The sequence below is a fragment of the Berghia stephanieae genome, chromosome 1 (assembly GCF_034508935.2).
Source record: "Berghia stephanieae isolate SIO BIC M18660-M18661 chromosome 1, UCSD_Bste_1.3, whole genome shotgun sequence".
Lineage (NCBI taxonomy): Eukaryota > Metazoa > Mollusca > Gastropoda > Nudibranchia > Aeolidiidae > Berghia > Berghia stephanieae.
Window position 1 is genome coordinate 33,655,220 of NC_088360.1, and position 14,028 is coordinate 33,669,247.

General features: G+C 35.9%; 1 protein-coding gene across 9 annotated transcripts in view; it reads right to left on the bottom strand.

Moving 5' to 3' along the window:
• LOC144972456 (WD repeat-containing protein 64-like) overlaps positions 1-3,224 on the bottom strand; it is a 63,100-nt gene extending 59,876 nt beyond the window's left edge. For 7 of the 9 annotated variants that reach the window (XR_013645363.1, XM_078913695.1, XM_078913650.1 and 4 more), the window contains exons 1-2: positions 3,078-3,207; positions 1,779-2,137 (exon numbers count right to left, since the gene is read on the bottom strand). Coding sequence is in view for 8 of the 9 variants with exons in the window: in XM_078913695.1 (XP_078769821.1) it covers positions 1,779-1,929 (151 nt within the window). In the remaining variant the exon portion in view is untranslated. Of the gene's footprint in view, positions 1-1,778; positions 2,138-2,986 lie in introns of all 9 variants that reach the window. The other 2 variants (XM_078913658.1, XM_078913666.1) reach the window with 2 other exon arrangements.
• Between the last annotated feature and the right edge of the window lie 10,804 nt (positions 3,225-14,028).

The following is a 14,028-nucleotide window of genomic DNA, read 5'->3' on the forward strand; positions in this document are numbered from 1 at the left end:
TTTAGACACGTAATGTAATGCACTGGCCGGAATATTAGCTCAATAAGTTTGAACAATGAATAATTTAACTGTATTATCAACACTTTTAAAGTAGAACTATGTCTCGTTACTCCGTTCAAATATACTTTTTGCACTGCCTGTCAATATGGGGAATATCGACAAGGGATGAGATCGATGTTAACCTATTGCTCTTTGACAATCGGTGATCTTGGGGAAAGTCAATATATAAGTATAATAGAAGCAAGAGTGAAAATTATTATTTAATAAGCCAACGATTTCATTGTCTCAAAGATTATTCACACTTAATTGTTCACACAGATTGATTTTCAAGATCAATTTACGTTGAATTTTCGATCATGAAACAGGTATAGCTTGTTTTTACGTCACTCTTTAAAAATTATATTTCACAAAACCTGATACAGATCAAAGGATTTTATATCTACACCTAATTCTGATTCTGTCATTCTTTTCCGTTTGTTTGTTTGCTTGTTTGTTTGTTTGGTGTGTTTTTTGTGTTTTTTTTGAGAAAAAAAAAAAAAAGGGGGGGGGGGGGGGGGTGAGGCGATAATGCCAAGTGGATAATGCAGTACACCCATGCACACACTTTTCATACACACACACACACGCGCAGGGATGCTTGCTCTCACCATTCCTGTTCATCTTTGCCATTGATTGGCTAATGAAAGAAACCTCCAAAGGGCGAAGAAATGGGATACAGTGGACCCCCTGGACACACATGCCAGTCACGGGATTGAGCCCTGCAGTGGACATCTCTTTTTGTTTTGATTGGTGTTGGTTATATCGTTCTTTATTTAAGTATTTTAATATTAAATATTATCTATGGCTTGATGGTATGACACCCGGCTTGTGACATGTAGGTTCGGGTTCGAGTCACACAGTGGGCAGCTCAAATATTGGGCCCTCCAAAAAGGCTCTTTACTCTCATTTTCTCATCACATTCAGCTCAGTTATAAAATGAGTTCGTGTTTGGTTATAACGTTGACATTGTAGATAATAATTTTTACAGCGTCATACCGACGTCACGTCTTATGCGACATTTTAATGTTGATGTTGGGACGACTTGTGAAGTGTTTGGGCCCATTTAGTTGATATTGCGTTATATAAAAGCTCAAATCTATTTGGTGGGCAAATTTATTTAGGTTAAGTTAGAAAATAATGTAGTTTCCTTGATTTCTTTGGTGATACGGAAAGCGGATAGCGAAAGTAGAGAGATAATCGTGTAACACTAAAATAGGTGTTTAATTAATGATGTCGAGAGTAGTTGGGGCAATCCAAAACAAAAGGGGCATTGCGGCGTATTTTGTGTATTTTTCAGTGTGAAACTGGGATTAATACCGTAAATCAGGTTAGTAACTTACCCGCGATGATGACGATGATGATGATGACGACGATGATGACGATGATGATGATGACGACGATGATGATGATAATGATGATGATGATGATGATGATGATGAAAACGATAATGATAATGAAGATGATGACGACGACGATGATGATGATGATGATGATGATGATGATGATGATGATGATGATGATACTGATCATGATGATGTGATAATATTTTCTTGAGGCACTCCTGATAATTTATCAGTAGATTGTGATGATGACGACGATGACGGTAATGACGATGATGATGACGACGGTCGCAACGATTACAATGAAACCAGTTAAAACAAATAGAAAATACAATCTAATCTGCTATAATGAAAAATAATTTTGTAAAACCAAATCAACGCCAAGAAGCATAAACCTACCAGTAATCCACTGTCTCCGTTCCTCCGGAGTTGCTTCAGCATCCTGGTATGTGATATCCTTAATAAGGTCCTCAAACTTATTCAATTTAGTCTGGAAGGTTCCCACAGTGTAGGGCCTTTGGGGGTCTTCACCCTCTGTGATCACAGACATTGTAATCGCTTTGTCTAATTATAGATACTTCCCAGTTAGACCTAACGTCAACAACAAATCGTGTTGATATCAATATAGTTGATATTCATCTCTTCGATATTTTGTGTGGAAATTATTGGGGTACTTTAGGTAACGAGTATCAATTAGTTGAACTTGTATTTTCATTATTTCTTTCCATTATTTATTGTAGGATCTGATATTGTTTGTGCTACGATCACAATCACCAAGAGAAGAAGAAATTGTATTTCGTAATAAACAAAATAATTTCTCGAGCGTTATCCTCACTAAGAATTGCAACAAAATCTGCAACCACATTCATAACTACTTTGGCCCCTACCACTCGTACAACAACAACAACAACTACTACTACTACTACTACTACTACTACTACTACTACTACTACTACTACTACTACTACTACTACTACTACTACTACTACTTCAACTACTACTACTAGTGCTGCTACTAATACTACTTCTACAACAACAACAACTACTACTACTACTACTACTACTACTACTACTACTACTACTACTACTACTACTACTACTAGCTCGTATTACTACTACTAATATTAATGCTACTACCAACAATAATATTACGAATGTCTGAACCACTCCCCAAAACAGTATTATTCTGGGATAATAAAAAGGGTGGAAATTCAATTTATAGTTTTAAAAAAGTATGAAACTAGAGTCAAAGTTTTTATGTTTATTCTTTTTTTTTTCGGTTATTGTTTCTTTTTTTTTTCATAAAGAGCAATGGAAAACATATATTAAACATAAAGATTGGAAGCTCATATTTCTGATTATTTTAATGTTATATTCACTTTTAAGCATATGATGAGGATAATACCGATTGGAGAGAGTGGATCGCATTTGCATCACAGAAGAATATCCAACAACAGTAACACGCTTCTGTAAATTGAGGCATAAAGCATCCAGCGAATTAACAAAAAAGAAATATTACTGCCAACAAGTAAATAAGCAATCAATACTACTATTTGGTTACTATAATATACAAATAAATCAATTTGATAACGATTGACAACACCGACTTGAAGCGATAAAATCAAATTCCTTTACGGCACTGTTATCATCAATGAATGAATTACAGATACAGACAATGAGGATTATCAAATCACCTACACAATCCGTCCGTTAACGCTTCACTACAACAAAGTTACAAAAGTACACAAAGATTTGAAGTCTGCCCCCGTGAATACATGAACTATCGCTTGAGAGCTGACAGAACTATTAGGCAGACATTAGTTATATTATAGTGGCCCGATTGACGAAACTGGTTAACCGGAACCGGGTTTTAACTAGGACGCATGCGCCAACCATTCACGCTTCGCCTATTGAGCGTCCTTGGTTACAAGACCGGGATTATGTTCTTCTCTTTTCGTATGGTTGAGTGCTGGCGGGTAGTATAAAATACAAACGGATTTAAAGAGAACCCGGGGGGGGGGGGGGGGGGGGGTTAGCCTATTTCCATTTTGTTTCGTTCTTTTTCTTGAGATAGAGGAGAGAGAGAGAGAGAGAGAGAGAGAGGGGGGGGGGAGAGGGAGAAATAGATAGATATATAGAGATAGATAGATAGATAGATAGATAGATAGATAGATAGATAGAGAGAGAGAGAGAGAGAGAGAGAGAGAGAGAGAGAGAGAGAGAGAGAGAGAGAGAGAGTTGAGAAAGGGGATGTCCTTGAACGATTGATTGACAATCTTATCTCTGTGTATACACACTGTAACAAGGCTGGGGAAAAAAAATGAAAGAAATAGGTCTTGGACCTTGGTGAAAACTATAAGGTGAAATTTAGCAGCAGGGCTAGGAGGTGACAGGGAAAGGAACAAAGAGATAAAACAAGTATGTGTGTGTATGTGTGTGTGTGTGCGTGCGTGCGTGTGTGTGTGTGTGTGTGTGTAAGAGAGAAGTGAGTGTGTGTATGTGTTTGTGTTTGTGTTTGTTTGTGTGTGTGTGTGTGTGTGTGTGTGATTCAACGTGGATATGTTTGTATTAACGTCTATTTGTCGAAAAGAGAGGGGGCGGGGTCGAGGGAGAGGAAGAGAGAGAGAGAGAGAGAGAGAGAGAGAGAGAGAGAGAGAGAGAGAAAGAGAGAGAGAGCGTAAATGAACAGTAGTTAGGGGGGGGGGGAGTATCGTAAGATGAGTTAAGTCAGTTTCAAAAGCTTATATTAAATCACAACGTTGGAGTTTTTGAACCCAGATATCATTTACAATCCAGGAAATTTTAAGTATCTCTTCATCTTGCTAAGTTTTTGATCATTGCACAGACACTTCCAAAAAGCTACTGAAAATTAGTTCAAATCTATTTTTTATTTATCTTCGTTTGAAGTTGTTATATGATGGAAAACATTCCAGTTACCATAAGATGGGAAGAGGACTTCTTACTTCCTACCCTTAGGTCAAATTATCGCTGACTACTTTCGATTAGATCTAGATCGGTCCATTTCCCCCGGAGCTACTAATCCAGTCCAAGCGTCACTCGACTCTTTTAGATTTTTAAAGGAAGTGACTGACTTCCTGAAATGTTGAAATCAAGCACCCTTTCATAAATCATATTTTCAATTATTTAAAAATAATAACACTCATTTTGAAACGACTCTTCGTAGATAATGTGGTAAATGATTCGACTCTTACCCAAAATGACTCGGTTTATTCCGTGTATGCCCTCCCTCCCCTCACTCTTTTGTCAAACACTACGTTACATGACGCCTGTTAGGCGATATTACATTTTTTTTTCGGACAGAGACAACGCTGTTAACGGCCAGGTACTCATTTTACACCTGAGTACGGTGACAGAATGTGAATAAAGAGCTTTCTCCAAGGACTCAACTATGCGCGAGCGAGGCTCGAACCCAGGACCTTCCCATCCGAAAGCGAGTGTCATACCACTAGACCACATAGCCGCACAAGGAGTTCAATAATTTTGTATTCCTATTGCGAATCTGATTCATTTGATATACGTCTGTTATACGGCCGAAGAGGAATACTGAAGAAAAAACAACTTTCAATAGCCTTGACAACAGAGATGTTTAGCAGATCATACGTATCACGCATCTATCACATGATCATTCTCATATGACGTAAAATTAGAGCCGCGATGCAATTTTTGATTTGATGTCACAATATTAACATTTCCGCGACCCATATAAAAATTGCATATCCCCACTATTTTTACGTATAATGAGAATGATCACGTGATAGATACGTGATACGTAACGCGTCATGCGTGATACGTATGATCTGCTAAACCCCTGTACAGTTCTGGGAAAAAGTTTGAATATCTATACATGGAAATTCGTACCCCTAACCTTTCAATGAAGAACTGCTTGACACACCCACTACACCATGGGCACGCAACAACTCAGAGATAAGATCGACACTGTCAAATTACCCCAAACTTACCAAGTGCAATAATCTGCTTCAAGTAGCCAGACAATCTCTCGTAATCCAAGAACCTACCGATAGGACAAAGAGTGATAATCAATCGTTGTCGTAGACTGCCTCTACAAGGTAATTTATAACATACAAAGCAGTAAAGAGAGAGAGAGAGAGAGAGAGAGAGAGAGATAGAGAGAGAGAGAGAGAGAGAGAGAGAGAGAGAGATAACAGCTAGGGAGAATACTTCAGACAGATAACCAATATGAAAGTTCTCTTATGTATTAAGTAAATATGTCACGTGGGGTTGGATGCTTGTGCCGATTTTTGCAGTTTTAAATGTCTCTCGTTTTTCTAGCTAGAACAGCAGTGTGTTGAAGCTTGGATTATAGTTATCCTATTGATCACGGTATTCTCATTAAACGACTTAATATAACTTTTGGCTTGTCTGGGACTGTCTTGCAGTGGTTTGAATCTTATTTAGATGGCAGAAAGCAACAGGTTATGATTTTAGATAAACTTTCTCGTCAACATACATTGTCTTTTGGTGTTCCTCAAGGCTCTGTTTTGGGTCCAATTCTTTTTGTTTTGTATACTTCTCCATTATCTAATGTCATCACTGGTCATGGGCTGCGCTATCATCTCTATGCAGATGATACGCAACTTTATGCTACTGATAAAACTAAAAATCTCGAAAATATTGTGAAACGTGTGGAAGAATGTGTGACGGATGTGAAAGAGTGGATGGATGCAAACAAGTTGAAAATGAATGAGTCAAAAACAGAAGTGATGATTGTGGGAAATAGAAGGCAGTTGAAGGTGAATGATGGTCTTGAGGTGTTGATTGGGGGTGAAAAGATCAAAGTTTCAAATACTGTGAAAAATTTGGGTTTCTATTTTGATTCAGAAATAAGAATGTCACCTCACATTTCTGCTCTCTGTAAATCTTTATACTTTCAATTGAAGAAAACCAGTTCGATCCGTCAGTATATTGCAATTGGAACATGTAAAACATTGGTTGTTTCCCTCATTTTTTCGAAACTAGATTATTGTAACTCGCTGCTTGTCAACTTGCCTCAGGCTTCTATTAAACAATTACAACTGCTGCAAAACAGTGCAGCAAGATTAGTTTTTGGCAAAAAAAATTTGATCATGCAACCCTTTGTTGGCATCTCTCCATTGGTTGCCCATTGAAAAGCGCACATATTACAAAGCAGCGTGTCTTGTTTATAAGTGTTTGGCTGGTATAGGACCGGCATATCTCACAGATCACGTGGTCATGTGTCAATTTGAAAATTACACTTTAAGATCATGTAATGACCAAACGAAAATTTCGGAAAGAAGATCAAGAACAAAATTTGGTGATAGATCGTTTGCTTGTTTCGGCCCCAAGATTTGGAATGAACTGCCACGTGGTCTGAGGGAGTGCAAGTCTTTACCTACTTTTAGAAAGAATCTCAAGACACATTTTTACTGTATTTTTTTTTTCTTGACTCTATATGAATCCTTGATTTGGCTATGAATTATTATTGTTGTTATTATTTTTTTCACTTAAAATTGATATTTATATTGTAAATCGCCCAGAGCTTGTGTTTACACGAGAATGAGCGCTATATAAATGTGTATTATTATTATTATTATTATTATTATTATTATTATTATTATTATTATTATTATTATTATTATTATTATTATTATTATCCTGATTCCGATAAAGGGAGCCGGCACTGATCTAAGATAAAGATCTGAAAAATCAATCCCCACTCGAGGAAGACTGATTTTTTGGGGAATTTTTCTTGAATGTTTCTTTCTTGCTTTGTACTATTTCTTACATACTTTTTCAGATAAGTATCCTCCTCAGAGATTGTAATCTTGATAAATCAATCTATTCGGAAGTAAAATTTTGATCTTCGATGATGATGATGATGATGATGATGATGATGATGATGATGATGATGATGATGATGGTGAATGTGATGATGATGATGATGATGATGATGATGATGATGATGATGATGATGATGATGATGATGATGATGATGATGATGATGATGATGATGATAAATGCTAAAAAATTAGGAATGTATTGTTTTGTTGTTAAACACCAAGACCAATCATTATCTCAAATCTTACTTTCTTCAATATTTGGAATTTGTTAAAACTGAAGACTTATTTATTATCATCAAGGGTTACGATAACATGAAACCCTAGTTGTATCTCTGTAACTGCTCCCTCGGTGAAAATGGTAATATAAAAATAATGGTAGGAATGTATTGCCTTCCCGTTTATCAATTTTTTCTTTAAAAATGGAGTGTTTATTGTATAGAATAAGTACTACTCTTATAACCAGTATCTAAACAGCATTATTTCACCCATCCCCCTAAATAATAACGCGAAGATATCATGTTTCCAATAAGACGTCAGATTATCAAATAACACATTTCATTAAAATTAGATTTTTGAAAAAAAAAGTTTCATTTGAATATATTTGAAAATTACTTTTACTCAGAGATGACGAAATCGGAACCGATTGAGGGGTATAATAAATGATTTCTTACACTCTTGCGTTTTGTAATTCAAACTTTGTTCCCAACGCACCGGCAAGCTCGTGCAGCGGTTGGGAGCACGTCCGGAATTCCAAAAAGCAAGAGTGTAAAATTATATACTTGCGATCAAAAGAAAGTAGACACATTTAAAATAGTCGTTACTTTTTTATCCGTTGGCGTAGGCTAATGATTTTCCACTGAGTTGTTTACCATTAGCCTTTCTGTATACCGATATTGATGTTTTTGTTTGTGACCTGAAATTCGCTCACCACGTCGCGCACGTGCTAAAATGACCTTTTAGCCCATTACTCTGGACAGGGAGTGTGTAGATTAATTTTTTTTTTTTTTTTTTGCCATCCGTGTCTTCTTGAAACATTTTCAAGGCAGGAAAACACAATGCGAAGTACCAGCCATTAATCTACGCGATACCACGACTTAGTTAAGAACAATGCACGTGCTATTGGTCGTCTTCAGGCTGGACAGTCTGTGACCAATGTCGTAAGAGTGCTTAATTTCACAAGGAGAACTGTATATTCGTTAGTGGATCGATTTGAAATAACACAGACGGTAAGGGACTAACAAATATACAGTTCACCTTGTGATATTAAGCATTCTTATGAATTTTAAGAAACAAAATTAATCGTCTTCAATGGTGTCATATTATATTCTAATTCGAAATGCATAGACAAGTTAAAATTTCAGCATCGGGTTCAACAAGACACAATACGGTTTCGAGACGGTTGACCACATATCTCAGTTCTCTTGCCACTATCACGATTGTGACAAGTTAAATGGAGAAAAAGACATTGATCCAGTTGGGCTTTGAACCTTTTGTCTACGCTACGGCTCGTTACACTATTGACACAAATTGTACAAACACGAATTAGAACCACTAGACAACTTAGGGAGATAAGACTAAAATTGCCGGATTATCTGAAGTTCGCACTAAGTCACCTGTTACGTGTAGAACTACAAATCAAGCGGAGTTCTGTATGATATATTTTCTGACGTGCACTGACATCATGCCCTTTCACATTTTGACCAGGCCCAAAAGACATCACTGTTATATATCGGCAATCAAACAATTAACTGCCGTAGTCTGGAAAAACATGTATTTAAAAACTAGGTAGCTTGGCCAATTTAAATGAATCCCCATCTTAGCAAAAATTCTCAAACTTGTGACTTTTCATAGATAATTGAAGGACGAGTTTTCTGGCCAAATTTTTAAATATGTGTTTTTCCAGGGTACGACAGTTAACTGATTAAATGACTCCAATAATCTCTTTTAAAATTAAATCTGACATTTTTTTAAAATCCATTTATTCATCCCCAATGGGAATTTTTTCTTCAGGCTCTATTCCAAGAGAACTCTGGAATAACCCAGTTGTCCGCCGCAACGCACGCCACAAAGTGAGCTAGAGGAGGCGATTGCTCAAGGCCACACAGCGCGGCGAGGTGGTCGAACTCGGGACTTTTAAGGTAAGAAGAACGAACTGCCCCATCGTTTCAGTTGTTTTTTCTTAATCGAGAACCGTGAACTTCTTTATGGGTAATAGTTCAAATATCCCAAATTGTTCAGGTCTCATTGTTGTAACTAACTTACTCTCAAAAAATGCAAAATATTCTTCGTTAAACGAGACCATAATTGCGTCCAGTTATCAGACCTTAAAGAAATTGGGATGAACTCTAAGGTTGCATTTATAATCATTTATAATCATATCATCTGCCAAACAACACTTATATAAGAAATACACAGATGCACAAAGCAATCAAATTTCCAATGTTATCATCTAACACCCTCTTATCAAACAATCCAGTCTTAGGTTCTTGACAAGTGGTTTTGTTGTATAGTAAGATAACATTGTCATCAATGAGAAATAAGACATGCTCTGTCACTTTCCTTCCTTATTAATACGATATACATAATTATAAATGGACGTGTAGCTTATCTTGAAGGAAATATTGGCCAATGCAGGATCTAATAAGAACTATTCCTTACTCTGCTATTTTTTGTGAGAAAATAACCCCAACAAACTCGTTAGGGCAGGAGAGATACATACTTGTACGTTCATTTTAACTTCTTAAAGGCCAATAGGCACCAGAGATTTAATCGTCCTTGTTGACGAAAGGATCACTCTAGGATTAATTAAATGTGCTTTTGTTTAAATTGGAATCTATTGCTCGGAGTAACTGAGGCGGGTTTTGTTTATCATGTGATTAGTTTGTATCCCGTTGCATGGGTTTATAGGAGGCACTCGTTATTTGATACATCTATACTGATTTAACTAGGTAGGAGCAAGCAGTATAAAATACTAGCGCAACCACCACCTCCTTTCCCTATAATTCTTTCTTTAGGTGGTATGACGGATTTGACCGTAGCCATCGTTAACTTATAGCCTGACACTAGAACCCACTAGGACTAAAAGTTTGACGTTATTTTGAGGTTTTTGCACCGTCCTGTGAGTTGTCGTTAGTAGAGCTTAACAAAATTAGAGGTTTTTGCTGTTGTTGTTGTTGTTCTCCTCCTCCTCCTCCTCGTCCTCCTCCTCCTCCTCCTCGCCCTCCTCCTCCTCCTCCTCATCCTCCTCCCCCTCCTCCTCCTCCTCCTCTTCCCAATACTTCTTTTTCTTTGGCAATTATTCATTATTTCCAAACCAAGATACTTTTGGAGGAAAAGCCCCACAACTGCACATGTGAACGGTTTAGAAATCATAATAAATATTCGAATTATAAAACAAAGAGACATAACCATAAACAATTATCATTCAAGAGCGAATATGTTACAGTTGTCTCCCTTAGTATATTATGATGCTGTCCAAATGATATTAACTAATATTACAAAGAGTTATCTCGTTTTTACAATATACAATATCAGGCCAGTTTTCATATTTTTGTTTTATCTTGAAGCCTTTTACTTCACAACAAATATTATTTGAAAGTTTGCACACCCGTTTATTAGACTGTTTCATCGTGACTGTTTGACAGCACATTTGAAATTCCAGATTCAGAGGAAACTCCAAATGTCCATTGAGATTTCAACACTCTTCTTGATATAATAAAAATAAACTCATAGTCACCACCGTGCTCAAACACAAAATACGTTGTGCCAAGAGTATTCATTTGAGACTTTAAAAAAAAATTGAACTTCTTTTCAATGAACAATAGAGTTGGGTGTAATCAGTATCAGGAATTGTCTCATCGTCAAAACCATCTTCATTAAGGTTGCAAATTTAGTTTTCATACTTCAAATCGCATATTATAGACTTAATTTGACCTTGATGAAATATGGTTGATTGATTGATTGATTGGGGAAAATACATTAGAATACAAGAGACTCAGTACCGAAACGGCACTTTCTAAGGATAGCGGATGACTTGCTACTTGATGATATAAACAACAGGAATTTATCCACTGCCATCGACATCGTCGCCTATAAATAATTGTTCATGGATTCAATTACAGTATTTGGAATTTTTTTAAAGGCCTGAGATTGTATACATTCACATGCGGCGTACAGATTGTGAGAGTTAAGGAAGATATAAAAGGTGCCAAGCACCTCGAATAAGGAGTCTTGCAAGGTTCTGTATTACGACCTGTCCTTTTTACATAATAATGTGCCTGGCAACTGATCAACATTCTATGAGAATAAGATATCAATTACCATTTATAATCAGACGACAGACAAATATATGGCATGCGAACAAAACGATCTAAGCCATACGTTAGTTATAATCGAAAAGTACGCACATTCTGTCAGAAATTGGATGACAACAAACAAATTAAAATTGAATAATGAAAAGACCAAAATTATTTATTTAATTGACTTATAAAGTCTAATGGAAATACCAAACGTAACATAAACGACTGTGAAAAGATTGTCTAATGTTAAAAATCTTGGGATCTTCTTCGATGAGAATTTGACACATGACTAGCACATAAAATATATTTTAAAATGCTTAAATGGCCACCTTCACAGAAATGATAATAATAGAAATTACATCAATACAGATGTGACTACAACCATGATATCAAAATTGATTCTTTCAAATCTCGACTACTGCAACTCTCTCTCTCTCTCTCTCTCTCTCTCTCTCTCTCTCTCTCTCTCTCTCTCTCTCTCTCTCTCTCTCATTGAACAGCACTAGTGAGAGCATACTCAGGCCCAAAAAATGTAAAACTCTGCTGCAAGATTATGAAGAAACACCATGTGTCACTACTGCACAAAGAGCTTCATTGAATTCCTGTTATGGAGCAAATATTAAACAGCGTTCTGTTATTGTGCTTTTACTGTCGTAACTAACATAATATGTCAACCAACTTATATCTACGATAGATTAAAGTTTGATACAGAGACTCGATCCCGTTGTTTGTCATCCAATTGAAAACAACCAGCTACTGTGGAAAAGATCTCTATGTGGAGAACGCTCTTATTTTAGATACATTCCAACCCTCTGGGACCACCTTCCAAAATATACGAGTTTGATGTTTGTTCGTCTGACGATATGTTTAAAAATCAGAGATTATTATTTTCCGAACTCATGTGTTAACTCATTATGTAAAGCGCTCAGAGCACTTCTTCGTCATATTATTATAGAATGCTCACCAAATGCAATGCAGTATTTTCATCATTAGAATTAGGAAACTGTGAATTATCTAGATATCTACATAATCCGCAGCGCATTTTTGATTATTTTATAAACTCTACACACTTCCTTCATCGCTCTTTTTGATATATCTGTTTAGAAAACGAGCGTGCTTTTAGGAGAATGTCTTTTCGGCAAACGTTCTCATTAAGTGAAACTGTTTATAATATGGTAGTAACATCTTTTTCTTGTCTTAAGCGTGCTAAAGGCCTGAATACTTATAAATAGAAAGTCTTTATACATATATTTTTTTCAAGTTAACATATCCTCGAGGCAATACTTTTATATTACTATACTATTTACAAAGACGAGATATGACCCCATTTCTTTCGTTTTTGATTCTCGGGATTTCTCAATTCGGGTTGTTTTTCCCGGTTTACCAGTCTTTGCAGCTTTAATGTTTTTCTTTTCATTTTCATTATTTTCCTTTGAGAACTTCAAATTTATTGATTTGAATTTTCACATGACCGGCGGCAGTCTGAATTTCCCTCTTCAAAGGTTGGTATTGATTGTTTAATTCTAAGCAAATCTAGTTTTAATTCAAAGCTATTTAATAATATGATTGTTATTAAGACGTATAACGAAATGATTCCAATAGCTTTAAAAGGTTGGACAATTGAATTCTCATTTGTGTCTTTAGTCCTCCCGAGATCAAATACTTTATTCATTGAACTAATCGTCCAATCATTACTTGAAAATATAACAATTATGTTTAGTCTGCAATATATATATATATATATATATATATATATATATATATATATATATATATATATATATATATATATATCGTTCCTATGTAAACAGATATATCCAGGAAAAGGATTAATGATGTGAACAGAAAGCAGGAAATAACGTTATAGTACTAACATTATTCGGAATACATATAATATCAAATGAAAAGGAAGATAGTAAATACTCGTACATTCAATAGATTAGTAGAGATGAAAAGTCCTCTTTATCTGGTTATTCTCTTCCTTCATTTGTACGAGTACTTCCGACTCTTCCTTCTCCTCCTCCGCGTCGTAGCTCTTCTTCTTTCTTCCTGTTTCCTTCTTTTCTTGTTGTTGTTGTTGTTTTTGTTGTTGTTGTTTTTGTTGTTGTTGTTGTTGTTCTTCTTCTTCTTCTTCTTCTTCTTCTTCTTCTTCTTCTTCTTCTTCTTCTTCTTCTTCTTCTTCTTCTTCTTCTTCTTCTTCTTCATCATCATCATCTTCTTCCTCTTCTTCCTGTTTCTCGACGACTACTAGTACTACAACTACAACTACTACTACTACTACTACTACTACTACTACTACTACTACTACTACTACTACTACTACTATTACTAATACTAATACTACTACTACTAATACTACTCCTACTACTACTACTACTACTACTACTACTACTACTACTACTACTACTATACTACTACTACTACTACTACTACTACTACATACTACTACTACTACTACTACTAATTACTACTAATACTACTACTACTACATTTACTATTACTACTACTACT